Source organism: Megalops cyprinoides, chromosome 12 (genome assembly GCF_013368585.1).
Source record: "Megalops cyprinoides isolate fMegCyp1 chromosome 12, fMegCyp1.pri, whole genome shotgun sequence".
Taxonomy (NCBI): domain Eukaryota; kingdom Metazoa; phylum Chordata; class Actinopteri; order Elopiformes; family Megalopidae; genus Megalops; species Megalops cyprinoides.
In genome coordinates this window covers 11,119,695-11,142,459 of record NC_050594.1, presented here as the reverse complement: position 1 = coordinate 11,142,459, position 22,765 = coordinate 11,119,695, and the positions used below count along the sequence as shown (strand labels likewise).

The 22,765-nt window shown below is 40.7% G+C and overlaps 1 protein-coding gene across 4 annotated transcripts in view; it reads right to left on the bottom strand.

The window, feature by feature from the left end:
* Window positions 1-22,765, bottom strand: part of LOC118787116 (1-phosphatidylinositol 4,5-bisphosphate phosphodiesterase beta-1) — a 63,819-nt gene that overhangs the window by 25,426 nt on the left and 15,628 nt on the right. For all 4 annotated transcript variants that reach the window (XM_036542548.1, XM_036542549.1, XM_036542550.1 and 1 more), the window contains exons 3-9: window positions 20,861-20,929; window positions 8,634-8,774; window positions 8,002-8,081; window positions 5,229-5,282; window positions 4,927-5,002; window positions 2,029-2,129; window positions 87-253 (exon numbers count right to left, since the gene is read on the bottom strand). In XM_036542548.1, coding sequence (XP_036398441.1) covers window positions 87-253; window positions 2,029-2,129; window positions 4,927-5,002; window positions 5,229-5,282; window positions 8,002-8,081; window positions 8,634-8,774; window positions 20,861-20,929 — 688 coding nt within the window. The remainder of the gene's footprint in view (window positions 1-86; window positions 254-2,028; window positions 2,130-4,926; window positions 5,003-5,228; window positions 5,283-8,001; window positions 8,082-8,633; window positions 8,775-20,860; window positions 20,930-22,765) is intronic.

Here is a 22,765-nt window from a genome sequence, read left to right as displayed (position 1 = left end):
CTGTAGAACTAATTAAAGACACAGCTGCACTAAATGTTGTTTTGTAAAAGCAGGCACCGCCTAATGTAGAACTAGGCGACACAGACCTCTCTGGGCTACGCTGCTGTCTGGCTCATATTTATCGATGAGCAGCTGCGTTTGATCGGGCTTCAGGGGTGGATAAAGAATCTCGTTCAGGCGCGGGTCTCGCTGCTTGTTGTTGATGAAGTCTGTCATCTGCTCCACGCTGAGGTAACGCCCCCTACTGGCACCACTGCAGACAAGCAGAGGGGAGGACATTAGAAATGGAGGAAGGACTCAGGATATACTGAAACACTCAAAATCATGTTGTAAAAACATGTTTGAAAAACTCATTGTTAAATGATTATATACTGTATAATGAAATACATCAATAAGGGATGTATTAGTGACCTCCCAGACAACAATAGGGAAAGAAACCAAACAAGAAAACTCCACCAGAGATGGTCCTGGGACAACAGAGATGGACCTGAGTGAAAAGGGCTACTTTAACGACTGTTATTACCCCTGTCTGTAATACCCTGAACATATAAGCGACTGTTATTACCCCTGTCTGTAATACTCTGTACATATAAGTGACTGTTATTACCCCTGTCTGTAATACTCTGAACATATAAGCAACTGTTATTACCCCCGCCTGCGATACTATTTGGCTATAAGCAGCTCTAGTTATCCATCTGTGACACGACGTGGTTCTAAGTAATTACTCTTGTATGTGATACTACGTTCCTGCCGTTACCGTAATCTGTAATGTCCTTGCAACTGCCCTTGTCTGTGATACTATGTGCTTGCAATTACCCCTTCTGTGATACTATGTGCCTGTAATTACCCATGTCTGGTACTATGTGCATGCAAAATACTGTAATCACCCCTGATCTGTGATACTATGTGCTTGCAGTTACCCTTGTCTGTGATACTATACATGCGTAAAGGACTGCTATTACTCCTGTCTGTGATACTATGTGCCTGTACTTAACAACATCTGTGAGACTATATGCCTATAATGAACCCTGTCTGCGATATAATGTGCCTAATTACCCCTGTCTGTGATAATATCTGCTTGTAAGGGCAGCTGTTTTACAGGTACAAGTCCTTTTAACTTGTCCTTTCAACAGACTCTGAAATAATACCAGAGATTATACTGTATCATACACCTTACAGCTTTGAACAAATGATAATCTTTCTAAGATGGATCAAGCACTGTGGCTAAAGAATGCAGTTTCTGGATTAAAAAACCCTTGAGAACAGTGTTTAATTGGATGGAAAGATACAGCAGAGATACAAACATTTATCCTCATGTAAATTCAGTAAGAAATAAGAGACAATAAAACTGTTTAATTCCTATGTCTGCTCAGCCAGCACCAGTCTCTAAAACCTATGTATTAATTACTCTACTCATGTTAATTAGTGTTGATTTACTCATTGACTTTGCTGGGGTTGTAGACACTTAGCAGTGCTTTGCCAAACAGAGTTCTGTTTGCTACAGAAACCTCACACTGTGAACCTCCTCCCTGTTTCTCACACTCTGACTGATTACCTGCTAATTGCAGTGCTAATGCTTTTTCAACATCTGTTGAGTAGATCGCTAAATGATTTCCCACAATCTAGACGTCTCTGCATTAATCCAGCCCGGCATTAAAAGTCTAACGTTGAATAATGGCTTGCCCAAAAGAGACCTACAGTATATGAGTAATTCAACTGACCTGCAAAACGTCCGGTCTTGATTTTCACTAACAGATTTTGAATGTGTGTTTATTTATTTACTACATTCTATGACATTCCATTTTTATTTATTTGAATATAAGGGCAGAGGTCACTTTTCTGAGAACACCTAGTCTATGTCCCCTCAAAAGGTGGGGCTCAACTTTCTGACAACACCTGGTCTATCTCCAGATGAAGGGTAGGGCCTCACCTTTCTGAGAACACCTAGTCTGTCTCTCGGAGAAGGGGGAGGGGAGCCCACCTGTCTGACAACACCTGGTCTATTTCCAGTTGTAGGGCAGGACTCACCTTTCTGAGAACACCTGGTCTATCTCTGGTCGTGGACAGATGTTACTAAGGAAGTCTTTGTACACATCTGGAGTGAAGTCTTCTGGAAGTATGGAATCATTCTGTAGAAGAGGTTAGGATTAGTACAATGGTTCAGGGGTTTAGAGATATGGTTTAGGCATTGGGGCTATGGTTTGGTATTAAGGGGTGTGGGTTAAGACTTTGAGCTGTGGGTTGTGGCTATGGTTTAGGCATTAGGACTATGGTCTAGAGGTTTAGGACTATGCTTTCAGGCTAAGGGACAAGGGTTACGGTTACCTTTAGGTGTTAGGACACTGGTTGAGGGTTATGGTTTATGAGTTAGCACTATGGATTAGGGTTAGGGTTATGGTTATGGTTTAGGGCTATGGTGGACATGTTTGGGTTATGAAATAGAGCTATGGGTTTGGCATTAGGTCTATGGTTTAGACCAACGGTTTAATAAATATCTGTCCTTTTGCACACTTCCATCCATTCACTCTCTCACTCATTGTCTTATTCATTCATTTGGCTCTCAACCACATTAATGAATTTCATTTCAGTCCTTGACATCTTATTTATCATCTCATAACACTACCAAATTGTAAACAAATCATCGCCTCTAAATTAGCCTTCACCCAGGGTGACTTATTGAGCATTAAAGGATAAAGACCAATGGGGTTGATCTGAATGGCCATAGCAAGGTGTGAGGAAGATTAATGCTTTGCACCTCTAAGTGCAACACAAACGGAGAGGCTCAGAACGAGATTCTGACTCACTCTTTAAAGAGGACACAAAGCTGTGGGATTAGCAGCATTTATTTTTAATTGCACATTGTTCAACAAATCCCTTCAAACCTTCACTAATTACCTGCTGTCTGGGTGTAGCTCGTCTCAGTTCTTGGTCCATTAGGCATACTAATTGACTGCAATTCCTTATAGATTTTACAAGCATGCTGCAAGGAAAAGCTCGTGATTGATATTGTACACCTCTCTCCATTATATTATCTCTGGTGATTTCAAGCTTCTCTGAATACGGTTTGGCTTGCTGTTTCTGTTTGTATGAAAGGCTTGTTTGTGTCAAAAGCATTTAACAGCAGGCCCTAACGAAGGCAAATTCAGACAACTGTTAAAAGTTTTACAAAACTTTGTCACTTGATTGAAATTAAAAGAAAATGTAACACTCCCCCTCTAATCCTGTTAAACAACACTTCAAGTATTATCCTCATGAATGATGGAAAATTTGAAACCACATTCATAATGCTTAATTTAAATACAATCTAACAATTTGATTTAGATTGTATTTTAAATTAAATACAATTAATTACAATTAAATACAATCTAACAATTTTCTAACAATTTATAACTAGTTCATTAGACCCTATATTGATATATATCAGCTCTTTGTTGTCTACTGTTCAGTCAACGTGAACAGTCCTTTTTCCCAAGGCCTATCAACCAGCAACATCTGGTTAGACTTTTTTGAGGATTTTTTTTACAGTTCCTCTGCTCACCTAGCGGGGTGGTGAGGGTGGGTACATCCGTCAAAGTGCCATCCCCACGTTCAAGTTATATACAAGCAATTACCCAGTTCCAAAAAGGGTGCTCTAACCACCTAGGCACATTGTGTCACATTAAACACTTAATTATACAGCTTTTCTGGGTGACAATGCAGGGCCAAACAACTCTAAGAAAAGACCCAAACTGTACAGCAGATACCAAGAGGAAAGTACACATGTAAAATCTCTGACTTTAGAAACCATTCTTAGCTCAACACCATAAAAATCTGAAAACCAATTGTAAAACAAGGTTAGGGTTGGGGTGAATTACGATAATGGGAATGACTATTTATAATAGGCCTGCCAGCTAGCTCACTGACAGCCAACACGTTGCAGATCACACTGATCGTGTACTTTATTAAGTCACTTTTGCACATCCACATTTTTAATTGGTGATAGAATGTATGCCTTTATGGCAGCAATGCTTTTCACAGCTCTGTGTGAGGGGCTAAAGTATGTTTGGATGTGGTCAGTTGCGTTCTGTATATTGAGTTGTATAGCCAGTCAGTACAACCCATACTGAGCACATGCCAAAATACTGTCACTCAGACACATGTCCTGAAGCTAAGAGGAAGCTGAGTTTCAGACTGCTTCCATTCAATACAGCAACTTTGGATCTGACATATTCATATGTAGGCTCTTCCCCTTTGACAATGATACTGTTTAAGATGATCATGCATTAACAACATTTATAAAAAAAAATACCAACATCCAAATACCAACATTTTACAACTCAAAGTGCAGATTTATGTTAAGAGGCTGGGAAGTGAGGACTATAATTAAAAAAAAGGCCTTAGTGAACTTACAAAAGCCTGAAAATCATCAGAGTACTAATAAGGGGGAGACTTACATCTTTAATCTATTGAATGTATTTGTTGTTTCATCCAGCCTGTAGATAAACACCTGTGTAGAGACTGTGATTTGTTTATTTCTGTTCTCCATGACCTGTCTACCATCAGGCAGTGTATGGGATAATACTTATTTATGCTGTATTCCATTTGTAAGTTTATTTAAATATTATGTAAATTTATATTATTTCCACAATATTAATATCTTTTAAATATCTGACTTAATCCTGTATTTCTCTTAACATTTTTGAAAATAAATGAATAAAAAATAAAACTTCTGGTCCAGGGGCTAAATTCTTGCATGTAACATTGAGTCTATATGAAAATATTATTCATGCCTGAAGACCTGGTCTATGATATCATTTCCAGGAATGGTTAAAGGGGGAACCACCTGTGCAGCATATTGTTTTCTCATCATCGATGGGGCATTATTTAGTTTGGCTGTTGGCTGTGGTGTTAGGTGAGGACTGACACGGAGCATTAAGCGCTGCTCACCCGGCCTGTAGGGAGCCCGCAGCTCTCCAGCGCTGTCTCCACGCGCTTTCTGTCTGCAGAAAACATCCGCAAGATGCTACACAAAGGGGGAGAAAAAAAAACAGCAGAACACATCCACACGGTTTCAGGCATGATGCAATATCGGACAGTCCAGGTCAACAGGAGATTTCTGCCAACGATGCTCATAGTTGTTTACCAAACACTTTCAGTTGCAGTTACAATGAAGACGATATACTGAGTATGCTATGGAAAACTGCACTCGGATGAGTTGGCAGGAAAAAATCTGAAAACATTTCACTTACTTCTTTACAGGAATCCGGCCCTCTGGGTTAAGCTGCAATTTGAGTTTTGTATATCTGACAGAAAAGAAAACAATCACAAATTACATTTGCAGACATTCCAACATCAAGGCTAGATATCTACATATAGTAAGTGAATATATGCAAGTATGGGTTTAAAGGACACCTTGGACCTACGTTTTTCACCTTTCCACTGAAAAACAAATGAGATGTGCATGTTCAGAATAGTGTTCAAATTTTACACTTTCAGGGAAAAGACTTTTGTAAATAAGCACAGGTAATGGGGTTAGTTGGACACACTGTGTAGCTTGTGTATGGCTGTGTGTGAGTATATCAGTGAGTGTGTGTATGTGTGAAATTCTGTGTGTGTGTGTCTGTGTGTGTGTGTGTGTGTGTGTGCATGCATGTTTGTGAAAGTGGGTGTGTAAATGAGTGAGTGTGTGTCAATTAGGATTTATGTTCAAATATGTCAAGTCTGAATCTGCACCACATTGCTTAAGATACAAGTATAATGTAAAATCCCTGTACAAACATTCTAAACCATCTCTGTCCCTAACATAAGTTATACCTTGTGTGCTTAATTGCCTCTGTCTCAATACAATGGGTATATAATATGACACCTTTTTGGGGTTGCAATGACCCTACATTTAAAACATTTCCTTTAGGTATGATGCACAAGCCTAAGAAATACCATTCTTATATGTTTAAGGGGCTGATCCAAACTTGAGATACACACACACACCACATTTCCCAGATTAGTTGCACAGCTCTATTAGTACTACATGAATTCTGATATTGGAGCTTAAGTGGGCCATGTGATGGATACACGTTTGGGGCAGATTTTCCCTAGAATAAGAGTGTGCATCATTTATTATCAAGATGTGATGAGATTCTGATCTAAAGTTAAAATTGTAGTATTAATTTTAGATCTAATTTCATCAAATTTGCCAAATTGTAAATAAAAAGTTGATTATTTACCTCCTTCAAATGTAGTCTATGAGGAGTCTGAGGAGTGTGGAGCAACAGACAGCAAATAAAAGGCATCAACGAGATACATCTCATTGATTAATGACTGTTCAGTAATTAACTCTGCTAGTGTGACCATACAGATCACAACAGAAACACAGTATAATAGCTCCTCCAAATGAAAAATGTTCAAAATGCCTGGTGGCCAGGGCACAGGGCATGCAACCAAGAACGGACACAATAGTCCTAAACCAGTAAGAAAGCATCTCGTACCACATAGATTGCTAGCTAGCTAAATTATCCCCACAGTAAGATAAAATGTTCAGCATTCCTAAGTCTGAATTTACAACTGCATCAATAATATCCTCCAAATTTGACAGCTGTATGCTGTTCTGCTTACAGAAGGCTGATGCCACACCAATACCACCTTGAACACTTAGCCAGTGCATGTTAAAGGTAAGCACATAGCAAATCTTGCGACTCATACCAAGAAACTAAATTTACTGTTGATTTCAGTTAACTAAAAATAATGAAGTGAACGGTACGATGGTGATCTGTATTTGCCAGATCGGATTTTGTTTTGATCAACCTACTGCCAAAATTATGTGATCTCAGAAAGCCTTGTGTTGCCAGGCTAAAAATAGAATTACTGGAGATAGACTGAGAAGGTGAGAGGGAGGGTAAATGTAGGAGTATTTCTGGCCACCATCTGCTTGGCTGTACTATATGTCCTTCTCACACACAACAACTATGTCAGCATGGATACTTTCAGACAGGAAGTAGAAGAGACAGTTACCCCTTACATGCATCTTTTCTTTGTCATAACTATTGTCATCAGAGAATGCAGTCTGGGCGGTATGCGTGGCGGTAGTGACCGATTACTCAGAAGGCCAGTCACAGTAGAATAAACAGGTTCTAGAACGGTCTGATCCCATCTTGTCATTCTCTCAGACGTGTGACATGTGAAATGTCAAATTAGCCTTGACCTTAAATGTCAAGGCTTTTAACCACAGTCTGTTGGGGTAAAGCGTCCCTTTAATAAACTTGCATGCTTCTGACCTAAAGACTTAACTGTAACTGATGGTTCGGGCGTTGTCGAATTCTCATAGTGCACTTAAGCCTTCTTATTGCTGCCACAGCTGATGGAGATTTTGATTAAGCATTTAAAGCCTGTGACTTTGATGTGACGGGGTGAGGGAAGCAACTAACACAGATCTCATCGCAGCCTGCCAGACAGGAACCTACTTTTACCTGCTTACTTAAAATAGTTATGTTTCAACCAAATCCTTCATTACATGTGGATGAGGAGTTCTTTCCCCACATCCCACTTCAGCCATCTTTCACACCTTTTTTAATATTTGCAACATGCATAAACACAATACACTTTTCTCCAAGAGAACAAAATTACTAAAATCTATCAGCTGTGTATTTCCCCAAAGAAACATTAACACACTGTTATCCCAGTTAATGCTAACCAGAGGCCAACCTCAACGTGGCCATGGGAGTCATTTCAAATGCAAATGAGAAATGAGATGAACATTGTAAATAAGAAGCAATCTGTTAGTCCTAAACTCTTGGCGTGTATAGTCCTGATGGAGAGCGGAAGACTGCCGTAAATTCCTGTCTGTGGGCGCTGATCAATGCTGACAATGCCAGCGCACTTAGCCCTTGCCCCACGGCTGCCCCAGGGCTCACGCACAGGTGCGAACAGGGACCTTTCCCGTAGCTGGGAGGAGACGGCGGCACGGCCCTGTGCTAATGTTTGCGCCCAGGGTAAATGAGCTGTTACAGCATTGTCAGGAATACTTACGCCTTCTCCAGACTGGCCTCTCTGGACATATTGTGTGCCAGCAGGTTGGAAGCCAGACTAAACAGCCCCTCTGCCCACTCCTGAATGGATAAAACACAGAGGGAAAGCGGGGCTGATGGTAAATATGAGCTGCAATTCACTCCATGCCATTCTGTATCTCTACCTGTTTCCCCATTCTAATTATAGCACTACATTTGCAATAGGGGAAAAATTAAAACAGGACTATTATGCCATAAAAGAGGCGGCTTCACTGATCTACAGAATTGCTTTCTAAGATTTAGAGCAAAGCCTATTAGAAAGCAGAGTAGTTCTCATGCCTCCCGCCTAAACAATGTTCCCTCGCAAACACGCCTACATGGGCCGCTGATGATGCCAGAGGAAACTGGCAGGAGACAGGTTTAGGGAACAGCCACCATAAATATGCACATTTCATACTTCACACGTTGCTACCTTCACAGAGCTCCTCACAGAAGAGAAACACTCTACCCTGAGTTCTCCTGCAAGGCGGAAACAATGAGCACATTTTTCAATGCTGAAATTTCATCACTTTTCCAGCAAGTCCCCATTTTCGGGTTTTGCATTAATTCCACTCCTGAGTTTAGGTATGCTGGGCTCAGTGAAGCGGTCGTTACCTTTGCAACCTCCTCCTGGAAGGCCATGAAGTTCAGGTAGGTGATGTTGACCATGTCTGGGCCGCTCACCACCGTCAGCAGCCTGCTCTCGATCCGCCCCACGAGATTCCCCACATCCAGCAGCTCACGCAGCTTGGCTTCCTGGAAAACACAGCAGTCATGCTTACACCCCCAACAGGACAAAGACAGTTTCACAAACAGTGCTCACAGTTACACTGCGTAGGTCAAAAATGATTTATCACTGCTTAAACATGTTAGAGTGACAGCAAAACCATTCAATAAACTTCTTATTTTAGACATCGGCCTCATAAACTGCTGCCTCGCATGATGACCTCTCTTGAAAGTTCAACTGAACGAAACAATCTGAACCTCATTAGTGAAGTGGATTCACCAGTTTTCCATGTATCTGTTAGAGCAATCCTGAATCTTTTGCATATCATTATAAATATCACATCAATTCTCAATCAAGCCTGCAGTTATAGTTTGAGTAGTCTGAGTGAATGCCTTAATTTTATATTTTACAGGGAATCCTTCCATAAATGATTAAGTTTTATTTAAAATTGTCTCAGCATGAAATTCTCGCGCTCTGAATATCTCTTTAAAACGTTAATATCGTAAGATAAAATCATGGATGGCTTCCATATGATAAGTGGGCCACAGTAATTTAGAGTGTGACAACATTACTGATGTTTAATAGAGCAGGGCAGAATCAGGCCCAATAACCCTGAACTACCCACTGGGGGTATACCACACACACTTTCTCTCTCTCTCTCTCTCTCTCTCTCTCTCTCACACACACACACACCCACACACGCTTTCCCTCTCTCTCCCACACACATACACACGCGCACACACACACACACACACACACACACACACACACACACACACACACACACACACACACTCGCGCTATCCCTCTCTCTCACACACACACACACACACACACACACACAAGCACATGCCTTCTCTCTCTCTCTTTCTCTCTCTCTCTCTCTTTCACACACACACACACACACACACACACACACACACACACACACACACACGCACCCACGTGTACATACACACACACAGTCTCCTCACAGCGTAGTCTGCAGCAAGAGTCTATAAATATGACAGCTACTGTACAGTGTGGGCATGTGGAGGTAAGGGTAGAAACCCTCCCGCATAAGAACTCCAAGCAAGAGGGAATGGCCATAGACCCCCAGACTGCAGAAGCACTGTGGAGGATCACACTTCAGCAGCGGGGCTTTCTGCTGTTCAACCACAAAACAAATCCATTCTTCCTCACATCCATGTCACCGTGCACCAGTGGTGAAAAAGCAGCAGGGTGATTAACCAAGCAGCATTACTGTTAGTGTTTCACTGGGATCCTCCCTCCAAGTGTGGTGAGGAAAAACAGAAACAACTTGAGTGCATCATCCCCTGCTGGTGATGTTACAGAATCCTTCGCCTGAACCCTTACTCGGGTGAAAGGCAAAATGACTTCCGTTGCTTTGTGGCTTCTCTGTCACCTTTGGTGTGAACCCACTCCATTTAACACCCCCCCCCACACACACACACACACACAGACACACACACACACTCACATCCCCTCCTCCACTCCATCTAACACCCAACACCTCCTCCCTTCCCCACACATAACACCCCCCCCAGGATCCCCAGTCCTAGGACAAGCACAGCTCCTGTGAGGTTGAAGTACGGCTCTATGCTCCACTTGTTCATGGGCCAGGGGAGACTCTGGGGGGGTGTAATTAGACAGGCTGCTAGCTGGTGGGAGGTGGGGTGTGGGGCGGGAGGGGGGGACTGAGGGCTGCGTTGCCGAGGCAACGAAAGAGTGGGTCGATTTGGAGCTGTATCTTCCCTGCAGAGGTCTCTGTGAGGCCCCATGACTCTGTAAGGTAGAGCTGGCCGCAGGACACTGCGCACCATATGCCCCCCCCCCTCACCTCTTTATCGCTTCCGTCTCCAACACACACACACACACACACACACACACATATACACACACACACACACACTGTCTCTCCCTCCTGCTGACTCCACAGGTGCAAGTCACCTACTGTTTCTGCTCCCAGTCATCCGGAACCCCTACGAACACACACCTGCCCAGCTCCTCTCAGGAACACACACCTGCCCAGCTCCTCTCAGGAACACACATCTGCCCCCCCCCCCCCCCCCCCACCTCTGTCCTCACTTAGGAACACACACCTGCCCCTCCCCAGATCAAAGCACTATGAGAAATGTTCCCACTTTGTTTCTGGGGCATTGCTGTCAGATATAACTGTTCACTTCCCTCAGCGACTGTCTGTAAACGAATTAGTTCTATCGCAGCAAACACCAGCAAGAGTCACAGATCCCCACATCCACAGCATCTCTATTACATGATGACTACAATATCTGCCCCCCCTACTGGGAACAAGTGATGGAGGAGTCCATGCACAAAGAGCAAAGGCAGGACCCCATGTACAATGTCTGCCTCCTTAACTGTGACAAAATGCTACCTACATTCAAGATTACTTTTGAGGAACTCAAGAAAACTCAAGAACTACTCTACAATTTTACAGGGATTTGTTAAGTGGAGCAAACTGTTTGCCTCCTTTTTATCCAGAAATATCAGAGGAAGCATGGCAAACGGAATCCTAACAGTGCAGCTCGGCTTCAGCTTTCACATGCATATTTAACAGAGTGCTGTCAGCCATTAAAAATACACATTGGCCCCCAGGCTCACAGAGGATTATGGGAAATCCTGTCCAATGATGCCTTGCTGGTTGGGAAGAATGGGCACATTTGGCAAGCTTGGACAGAGATGAGAGCTAATTCAAGGAGGACACATGGCCACTGCAAGGCAAGCTTTCAACATTAGCACTCCAGAACCCATCAGAGAAAGGCTGAATTATTGACTCAATTATCAGCATGAACTTGGCAGTTTTTGTGACAGCTACAATGGAACAATTATTTTCACAGTCGTGTGGCAGGATTCATGTGAGAGATATCAGTAAATTAACTAGCGATATGGTCTAATGTTATCACCATGAGAGGGACAGTACACAGTATATACTCGGGAATGCTGTGGCGTTATCTCAATGTGAGAGATGGCATATACTCAGGAATGCTGTGGCATTAGCTAGATTTCTCTCCATAATTCAGTCCTGCACCACCAGTCATGAGTCCTGAAGAATAGATTCTGCCACACACATGAGTTAGAGGTACAGCGAGGCAGAGAGGTAAGATTTTTCATTTATCGTCCATTAAACATCTCAGCCCTGAGAGCAGGGTGTGGGAGCACTGCTGGGGAAGTCCTCATTTAGCTCAATTTGTCAGTTAGGGTATACCTGGTTGCCTTAAATAGCTTATTTCTTTGTGCTCTTACCTTACAGAGTAATATTCTAACTCAATGACTCCCACAAGATGGCTTCTCATACCATAATAGATCCACCACCATATTTAACGGTTGAGAACAGGCAATGTGGGTTGAAGGATTTCTTTGGTTTTCTCCTAACATAACCCCGTCCAGATGCAAGAAAAAAAGAAAAGAATAAAAAAATGACTCATCAGACCATATTACTTTCTTCCACTGCTCAGAAGTTCTGCTTCTCTGTTCATTACACTAGGGTACGTGTTGTGCACTGGCCTTGGTTACAAGCAGTTTCCCAATGGCAGTCCATAATTCGCCGTACAATGTACAGTTTTTGTTGAGACTGGGTTTGAGTCCTTTTTCATTTGGTGTTTGCATCATTTTGTCTGCCCCCTGTATCTGCCACAGATAACTCAGAGTATAAAGATCAATCTGGACTTACTTTTAGGGTGTGATTCAGACTGGCTCATACAGTATTTATTTCACTTAACAATTTAAAAGTTATAATGCACAACTGCAGCTGCCTGTTTACTTTCATTAGTCTTGCTGTTGTTTCTTTACAGTGCAGTGCAGTTCAATCTTTACTGGTGTTTTCAAGGATTCTGTCTGTCATTCCGCATGACTGTCTACTCCACGTACAGCACAGGAAATAATTTTGAATAAGAAGGTGCATGCCTTCCTCTTTGCCCAGGGAAGTTAATGGAGACATATTTTCCATATTGCAAACTATTCTTGACACATTATTGACTTCAGAACTAAATACAAATCACAGCTGAAATGTGGAAAAAAAAACTGACAGCCTTTTACCTAAACTTTGACTGTGCCCAATAACATCTTACACAACTGTCACTCCTGCCACAGCTTATCATCTTCAAAGTGATGTCATCCCCTTATTGGACCAAATGTTTGCAGGCAAAATGGCCGAGCTATTTATAGTTAACCAAACGACTTAACAAGCAAACCAAGAGTCTGTGGACTCTTCAAACTTTCAGAGGCCTTTTGACAGACTGAACTGCAGGGAGTCCTGTTGATCTGTATATTGACTGACCTGCAACAAATCTTGTTGATTTGTATTTTGACAGGGAGGTATATACAGCTATAAATAAATTTGTGTCAAGCCACTGGTGTGATCTGCCTCAGGAGCGATTCAGTAGGAGGTCAGAAGAATACTTTTCTGGTTTGTGAACTCAAATTTATTAGTGTTGCAACACAGCAAATGAGTATAGACTGAATGTTAATAACTCTCCACAGCTTGTCCCCCCAGGTTTGTCAAGAAATAACAAACTGAACAACAAAGAAAAAACAGCAAAAGCAAAGAGGAAACCTGTTCCTTTTAAGGGTTTTGGGACCATTTCAGTAGTCTCTGTGATTTCTTTATCGCTTCACTGTTGTTGTCCTTCTCATTCCTGTGCTTGCTCACTGTGAGCACACAGGTAATTTTGTGGCCCTTGTACCTTGACAAAATCAGTTCCATTCATCCTGCCCAGGTGTGCCAACTTCTTAGGCAAGTATGAGGAAGCGGTCGAGTCCTGCTTGCCCTCCCCACAGATGGGTTCATATCACAATTTTAAATAATTGCATGCAATGTCAATCAGAAAAAGTTACAAAGAAAACAAATTCTCAGGTCACACTATGAACTAACTGCCAGTTATGAAACTTGTTTCACGGCACATTGGTGAGATAGGGTTACATTAGACAGGCTAAATTAATTCAGTCAAAAGACAGAGAGAACAATTTTCTGTTGCTAAAACGGGGTACATTAAATTTTGAGGCTTTCATTGGCTACATTTTCCCCAAATTCACTTTAATAGTACTTCTTTTAACCATAGGTCCTGAAACACCTGAGATGAAAATTTCAGTGGGGAAAAAAAAAAAACGTAATAACACAAAGTGTTTCTCAACAGTTTCGATGGGACCTTGATAATTCTATACGGAATAGCCGTGCAGAACAGGACTAGTTTGTCCCTCACTCGCAGGCTCGGTCTAACTGCTGGATGTTCTCTCCTGTGCATGGGTGATTGCAGCAGTGACTCACGCTCTCGGTTGAGTCATTGGCTTGATGGATCTGGGTCAAACCTACTGACTGGCTCCATGCTCAGATGCACAGCGCTTTGTCGGAGAGAGAGGTTCACAGAGTTGTGGGTAAACAGTATCTGCTGTTTTACAGTCTCAACATTGTGCAATTTTAAATAGCCTGTTTTAAGAACGCGCTTGTGTTAGATATTGCTTCATTAGCGAATAAGCTCTTGTGTTTGAGCTTTGGCTGCCTGTGCTGAGAGTCGATATCCCTTTCTCTGTGAGTAAACACTGAAGCTGTAGCATGCACCAGACAGGTGAGTCCTTTAGGTACAGGGTTCCTGCACAGGTCTGGAAAGTCTGGAAAAGTATGTAAAAGAATATTGATCATTTCCAGACCTGGATATTTTTATTTATGCTTCTAAGATGGAAAAAGTAACTAAATAATGTAACTAACACAAATATAGATCAATGGTTCTGCAGCAAATTGGTTGTATGCTGTAACATAGGGTTTCTTAATGGGGGCACTGAGGCAAAAGGGGTTGGAAGGGGGGTGTTGTATTCTGAATGTCTAATGTGGATAAAACATGTTTAGCAGTACAGAAGAAAGAAAAAATGTCTATGGTATTTAATCTAAGAAAATCAATAATGTGAGTCAAAGGGTACAAATCCAAACATTCAATACACAGACAGTCTCTGCCTTCGATCAAAGCTGAGATCTCTATGGCTCTGACTTTGTCCAATACAAACACACACACACATACACAACAGATATTCAAAACCAATCAGCATAGCATTCCCATGATTTCATTTGAAGATGAGGCAGTGAAAAAAGGATGTGGCATTGAGTGAGCTTCAAAAACCGCACTTTCTAATTTGTGACAATTGTTTTTGCTCATTGGCTTTTTTTCAGCTTTCTAATTGTAAATTTCAATTATCTGTAACGCTGTCTTGGTTATCAACAAACTGATAAACCATCAATTAGTTTGAGTGATCATTGCAGGATCATCAAACCAATGTGTGGTAAGATGTACACAGACACACAAATGTGCACAGATGTAAGATGTAAACAGTAGTATAGCTAACAGGCTGACATCAAATGAGCTCAAACTTACTATTGTAAGTTAGCTGGCAAGCATGACAGTAAGTCCCTACTGTAGTTAGCTAGCTACTATTCTGAGGATATGATTCTAGCTAAAATTGCTTACTTATAACAACACTGATCATAGTAGAAAATAGTATGGCTGCACAACATAATAGGATCTCCCAATTTATGCTATTATATACTCACTGGAGAACAGAATGGGTGCTGATGTTCTTTCAAGTCTGATACTTACGACATGATTCTAAACCACAGAATAGCTTGCCAGCAAACTAACAAATTGATGCTAAATGGCAAACCAGTTCAAACAAACTAGTTAACTAGTTAATTAGCTAGTAAGCTAGCTAATGTAGCAAATATAGATGACCTATCAAAAGCAAGTTGGCTATTATATGCATTAATAAAACATATTTACCCTTTCATGAAGGTTTGCCTGGTTCATTAAGAGGTTGTATGAGGAGAGTAAAGAAAGACATCATTCAATTTCATTTTTTATTTGACTGAGTGTCCTCATTAGTGGTGGCAAAGTTCTGAACATGTGTTGCAAATATAACCTGAAAACCTGAATAACTGACAAAAAACAGAGAATATGGATTAAATATTAACAACATATAAGTAACAGTCTGACCTGGCTGTAAACTGTTTAAATATAATTGCTAGATTTAAAAGCATTTAATGGATTTCTCTTCGAGCTGAACCTGCCCCTGAATTAACAGACAGACTTACAAGTCAACAAAGCAAAGTTTAAAAAAAAACCTAGTGGAGCAGGTCTGTAAATTGAAGTCTGGAATTTTAAAATGGGAAATGTGCAGGAACCTTGTGGGTGGAATTCACCTGCATCAGTCTCTCACAGGTTGTACACCTTTGCCACAATCAAACCCTTAAAAACTCACCTATTTTAGACAAAAACCTCCTAAACCTTGTGTATCTTTTCTGATACTCTGTACTTTGAACTCTGTATGATGAAAAACATTCGGCTGTTTTCCCCAAAAGCCATATTTTGCTTCACCCACGCAGAGCTTTCAGCCAGTGCAAAAAATAATATCAAGCAGGCGAGTTTGTTTTTAATGACAATAATGAAACCCTTGTGACAAAGCAGCCAAAAGTGTAACCAACAGCATTTAACATGATGAAGGGAGATGAATGAGCAAAGTTAAAAAAACAGCTACCCGAAGCCCACAGAAAACTAAAGTTGCTTATCAGGCTCTGTTGGATGGTGAGTGATGATTCACCGCTATGATGACAAAGAGATACAGTCCAAGCAAATACCAAATGACAAGAAATCCATACTGAAGGACTGAGAAAGCAATGAAGACGACAGTGGGAAATTGGATTGCTGATGGCCACAAATCGAAGGTCGAAAAGAGAGAGCCTGTGTCCCATATTACATATTAGCATACCATGTAGTACCCTCAGCAAGTCTGCATGGCTATCATGCGTACATGATAGCCAAGCCATGACCACACAACAGCATGCACAGTGAGGTACATCTCAAAATACCCAGCTGCCATACTGCGCTCACCAAATAAAGAAAGATGCATCAGCTGCATACTATCCAGGAAGTGTTTCATGGTCCCTATCCCATGATTCAATTGCCAAATGATAGGGAAGAGATTATTGGAGGAGGGAGAATGGCAGGAAATTTGAGCAACAGAGCAACTGAATCTTACAAATGTATGGGGTTAGGTGGAGAACAACTGTTAGTATTTATCAAATATCACATTTGTTTTCAATCTGTTTTAGGTATAACACTACCATAGATAGTTTTATGTACTGTCAGGTAAGTTAACTTGGCAGCTGAAGTATTTACGAAAACAAAACACATATTTTTGTATATGTAGCCAGTTAGCTAGCATGGCCAGTGTGGATAGAGCTAAAGTTTTGCCTCTTTTCCCCTTAGAGTCTAGAGTCAGGTTACACACTGACTCTAGACTACCTGACAAATTGTGGGGGTCTCAACTGTCATTCAAACCTGTTCAAACCTGTCTATAATGTCGCTGACCGGTCAGCTTTTACTTCCTCAAACAAACCTGTCCAGAGGGGTGTCACTTAGACTGACTGCACTGAACTGTAATGAAACATCCTATGGTGTGTTGGGTGTCAGTGTTTTTAACCAGTTGTATGGCATGGTTGAATGCAAATTATTGTGGAAACATGGTGCCTGTTGCAGATCTGATCAAGTCTTTCCCTGTCTGTAGCTCTGGCTCTTGATATTTTGCTCTTTATTTTTGCAAGTGAAGTTCACATTTTCAGGTTACAAAAATAGCATATCCAGCTATTGAGTCAATATGTGATGGTTGACTGAATACAGTGAAAAATAAAAACTACACAAAGCACTGGAATGCTGTGCCATTAGAGGTGAATCTGCAGAATCAAAGGAACCCACAAAGAACTAAGTCTGAAGGCAGACACACACACACACACACGTTAACAGGTGCACATACATACAGACATTAAAACATCAAAATCTGTTATATTTTATTTGTTACAGCATATCTTTACATCTTTACAATCAAAATTGTCGTACAGTGCTGAGATACACCAAGACACACACATAAATACATAACACAAACATACACACATGAACACACACACACACACACACACACACACACACACACTGAATGCACCTGCTGCAGAGAAAAGTGAATAGAGCAGAGAGGCAGAAGTAAAGGAATCACATCCTGTAAAGGAATAACATATCTAATCAGACATTCCGATGCAGCGATTCAGCTGCATTGTTCAGGAGGCTGTATTGTTGAGCCGTATTAGATCAGCTGTGATGGGGAGTAGACCAGACCAGGTTCGGTCAAGCGCTTAATTAATTACAATCCAAAGTGGGGGGATCAAGAGGTGGACAGCATTTCATTGTCAGAACCATATTTCCATGACAACAATTGTTTCTATGAGTTTTTCATGAGCTACAGCAGCGCTCACAGGTCTGTCTCCAGCTTTCTGTCATGACGTTCTTCACACAACACCAACCGCTGTACAAGCATACGAGCAATACACTCACTATTTTTATATGACGGTGACCATACAAAACATGTCTGGAAATCAAAAGAAGAAAAACATAATCACTGATATCTCAAATGCCCGTAATCATATTTGAAAAGCTTGTTGATATTGACATCTTCTCAGTGTGCTTTCTCTCCCTCCTGACATGTTTCTCTTCTCTTAATGCTCAGTTCACAGTCGGATCAAAGTTTAACCAAAGACGTTCTAGAAGATGCTCCCTTTGGAATCAGTTCCTCCATAACCAAAGACGTTCTAGAAGATGTTCCCTTTGGCCTCAGTTCCTCCGTGTCACGCAAGGTCCTGTTGGTGGTTCTGCACCTGCCCTGCTGCTGTGCTTGCTAATAGTTCTGTCTTTGACCATGCCACTTACTGGATTTTCATTACGAGGAACAACAAATCCGAAAAGCTTCAGCAGTGTCAGAGGCAGAATTATAAATGCTTCTAGCCCACAGAGCTGAATCTATTTTCATGAAAAATAATATCTTTGGTGGTGAAATCCTGTGGCCTTATCCAGCATCCTCCAGTCCTTCCCATACTGTGATACCTCCTTCTTACCTCAGCACTGAAGGCCCATTTTAGACTGGCCACTATTACTCCAAAGACCCACTAGCTTTTTCTATCAAACTGCCACATGAAAAGAATGCAAACACAGCTGGATTAAAATATTTACTAGTTACTGCAGAAAAGGTCAAATTGAATTAATCAACTGTAGCAAGCTCCTCCGTAGCTTGTTATGTGAGAAACCAGACATTTCCTGAATGGAGGCTGACGGGGCTTGGTAATGATATTATTTTGCACCCGACATTTACTCCCTTTTCCTCCTTTGTTACATCATCAAAGCTCATGGCAGGGCAGTGAAAAAAGGACAATTTCCCCAAATTTCATACATCATCTGAAAAAAAGTCAACCATAGCTTCACTTTTCTCAACAATTACCTTAAAATGACACTAGTAGTACAGCAAATTATAGGTAAGTTGCCAGACTGCACTATAGATGGGGGATCTGTAGTAAGTAAGTATGTAGTAAGATAAATTGTAATCCTCCATTGTCACTCAATTCTGTGTAAACCTTTCTGTAATGATGCCGACCAACACTGCTTTAACTTCAAACAAACCTCAAACAAATCTGTCCAAAGATGTGTCTCAGTGATGACATACTAAAGTGGGTGTGAATCATTGTACATTATGCAAGATGAAGTTAACATATTTGTTAATGAAGAAGCAATACTGTGACATTATGGACTACACCACGCTTGAAGTGTGAATGATATACAAGCCTGTTCAGCATTCTATAAGTTAAAATTTAACAGAATAATTTCTGTTGCCAGTAATGTTAGCCGTGGTATAAGTGATATAAAGCAATCGATTTGTGTACTTGTAAACGTACAATACCTTCAGGGGAAATTGTTGTGGTTTGTGATTGCCCATTGTTCTGCTTTTTTATGAAATGCTCTCCTTGAAGTCATCCAATACATAAATTAAAGCATACCATATTGGATGACCTTCATAGTGAAGCATGAACGGTGAATGGGTAGGAGAAAATGCAAGTGAAGAACCAATTCCTTGGCTCTATGCAATGAAAAACCCCTCTTTTCAGATGGAATTCTGATGGAATTTTCAGATGGAAAGCATTACCTAACCTGTATAACCAAACATGTCTGTTCAGTCTAGTTAAGACAGGCCACAGACAGCCCAGTGGAAACAAGGTGTTAAATTATACACCATAGCTCATAGAAATGGATGGTGGTAGCCATGATCATGCTCACTTCTCCTATTTCTCAAATCACCAAATTGTCATTTCAGATCTGAGTCTGGCAAAATGTAGTCCTGTGATCTTCCTTGACACAGCAGTACCTGGGAAATGCACCTGTGGCCTTCCTGACAAAACAGTACCTTGACAGCTAGAAAATGTAATGCTGTGATTGTCCTGACACAACAGTGCCTCCATACTTGGGAAATGTAGACTTGTGGTCTTTCTGACACAACTGTACCAATTTCAATCCCACACACATGGCTGCATAAATTCAGCCCTATTATGGCTATGCAATGATCCCTCACACATCCCAACAGTCCCTTTAGTTTATATTTTAGAGTTTAGATTTAAACAGCAACATTCTCAAAATAACCATTTGGAGTCATCTTGTGCATTCACCTCAGAGAAGTGGCACCAGCCAAAGGGCACAATAATAATGTGTTTGTAGAAATGCCAGGCACCATGTTAACATGTGCACAGCTTAATATGAGGCCCACAGCGTAATGAGCCTCCACAGTGCCGCCGCGGCCAATGGAAATGGTTCAGTCCTCCTGACATTTTTCATCAATCGTTCCCCAGTTAAAGTGTCAAATACACTAGCACACAGAGGCTTGTCACATAAAAACATAGAATTATTGATCCTGTTCAGTCACACTGCCATTAAGAGGACTTTCTCCTGAATGAATACCAGGAAGTGGGGAAACATTCAGTTTGTTTCTGTTGCATTTGTCCAGTTATAGGCTTTGTACAAATGACACTACCAAAAACGCCTTTCCTACTCCATTCACGTGAAAATGACCTGTTTGCATAAAATGTAAACACCCAGGGATCACCAGAAGTAGAAATTTCCTTTCTATTACAGAAAAAAATATTGGGTAAAACTGTCCAATTCATGCAACCCTCATGCACCACAGTGCCATAATAAAGGACACACAAGGTAAACCGTAAGAAATGACAGATAAATCAAATCTCACATACCTTTGGCGTTTTTGTGCATTTTCCTGTTCTTGCATCCTTGATGTAGGTGATGTCCAAAAGCTCAGTTTCCTGCAATAAAATGGGAGGAAGTGAGATGCTCAAGACACTGACGCAGAGACATAAGATGTAGTCAGTAATGTGTTATACATAGCACATAATTCCCTTAAATAACCAATGTGATATAATCACAGTGGAAAAAAAACACTAACATTACAATACAAAAAAACAAACTGTGTCAAACATTTTATAAAGCTGCCTTGCATTCAAAACCGCAATCATTCCAAAAAAAAATCTGAGTACACTGCATTCCATTTACATCAATCACTGCTGTACCAAACCTTGTATTTGGTGTTCATTCCTGTAGCGCCTGGCACATAAAAGACAAAGCCTGGTATTGGTCAACATGTCAGAAGGAAGAAAGACACTTTCCAAGTTAATAGTCTTCTTTAGACTACCCAAAGAGAGCAACTGGCCATTTCACAGTCTGTGCTGTGTAAGAGCACAGACTGTGGAAGCAGAAAGATGGACTGGCCTAGCACCTGTCAGTGATGTATGTGACCAAGCAATGACTGTGCCACTCTGTTTTAATCTATACAAGGCAAAGTATCATTGACATACTCAAAAATAACTAACATGAGTTCGTTTATTCTTTTATGTTTGAATGAATTTAGTTAAGGACTGCACCACGGCATTGTAGCTTACATAATTCTGCCAGTAACTTGCACGTTGACACTCCAAGTTAATCAACCTGAGCTATATTATTCTTATTGTAATTATAAAGGACTGCATAAAAATACCGTACATTCAAATACATTTAGCACCCTGTATGAATTTCAGCATTTCTCAATTAAATAAGATAAAACATGTTTAAAACATAGATACACCAATTAATTTGTAATTCCGCTTTTAAGAATCAATTGTTTTAAAGAGTAAAATCATCCTGGACCAATGTGATATTTATCTTACAACCTCAAGAAAAATAGGATGCAGTACATAATTGTTCCTCTGGATGTTGGATTAGGGACTTTATTTAAAATAAATTAAGAGCTTTAACTGTATAAATTGCTCAACTCTAAGTAATAAAATGGAATTTTGTGGCATAAATGATTTCTGTGGCGGAATTAACATAAATTAGCACAAAAAGTACACTTCAAAAAAGCTTAACACGCTTTTCAGGTTTTAAGGTTATGGTTAGGCATTGTGGCTGATCTTAATGGTGAAAATGTAGCTATCTGGAGGCGACTTTAAAAACAGCTCGCAGTAAAATGAATAATATGGTAGGAGCTGCAAAATTAACCACAACCAAGCATACATTATGACCTGTCACAATGAATGCTTGACATTCTGTTTCAAGCTGTCTGTATTCAGGGTTTTTTAATCTTGCTACAAAAAGGACCTAAATCATAATTTCATACTTAACTTCATGTCCTGAGTTCATAAATATAGTGATGATACAGTGAAATGATAGTAATAAAGTGATTTTCCTTCCAAGGCTGTTAAATTTGTCTTAAGGTCAAAAATGGAGGTTTAGTGCACTCTCTAACAGGCACGATCACCCGAGCAGCAGCTGATTCAGACTTCCTGTCACAGACACCTTAAACAACATAAAACAACATTGAAACACTACACAAAAGAACACAAATACACCACACAACACCTGAATAAAACCACTACACAAAAACTAAATGAAAACATCACACACAAAACAGAATCCAATGAGTGATCATCCTACTATTTAAGTATAAACTTATAAGTATAAGCGACAAGTTGATGTTACAGTTGAGGCCTGTTAAAGAGCCAGTCCTGAAAATGTTCTGTGCCGGATGCATCTTAACAGAAGAATATCTGAGTCATGCCACAATGAGTGTAAGTATCACAATGTGAAAGTCCATTGTGAGAAAGGGC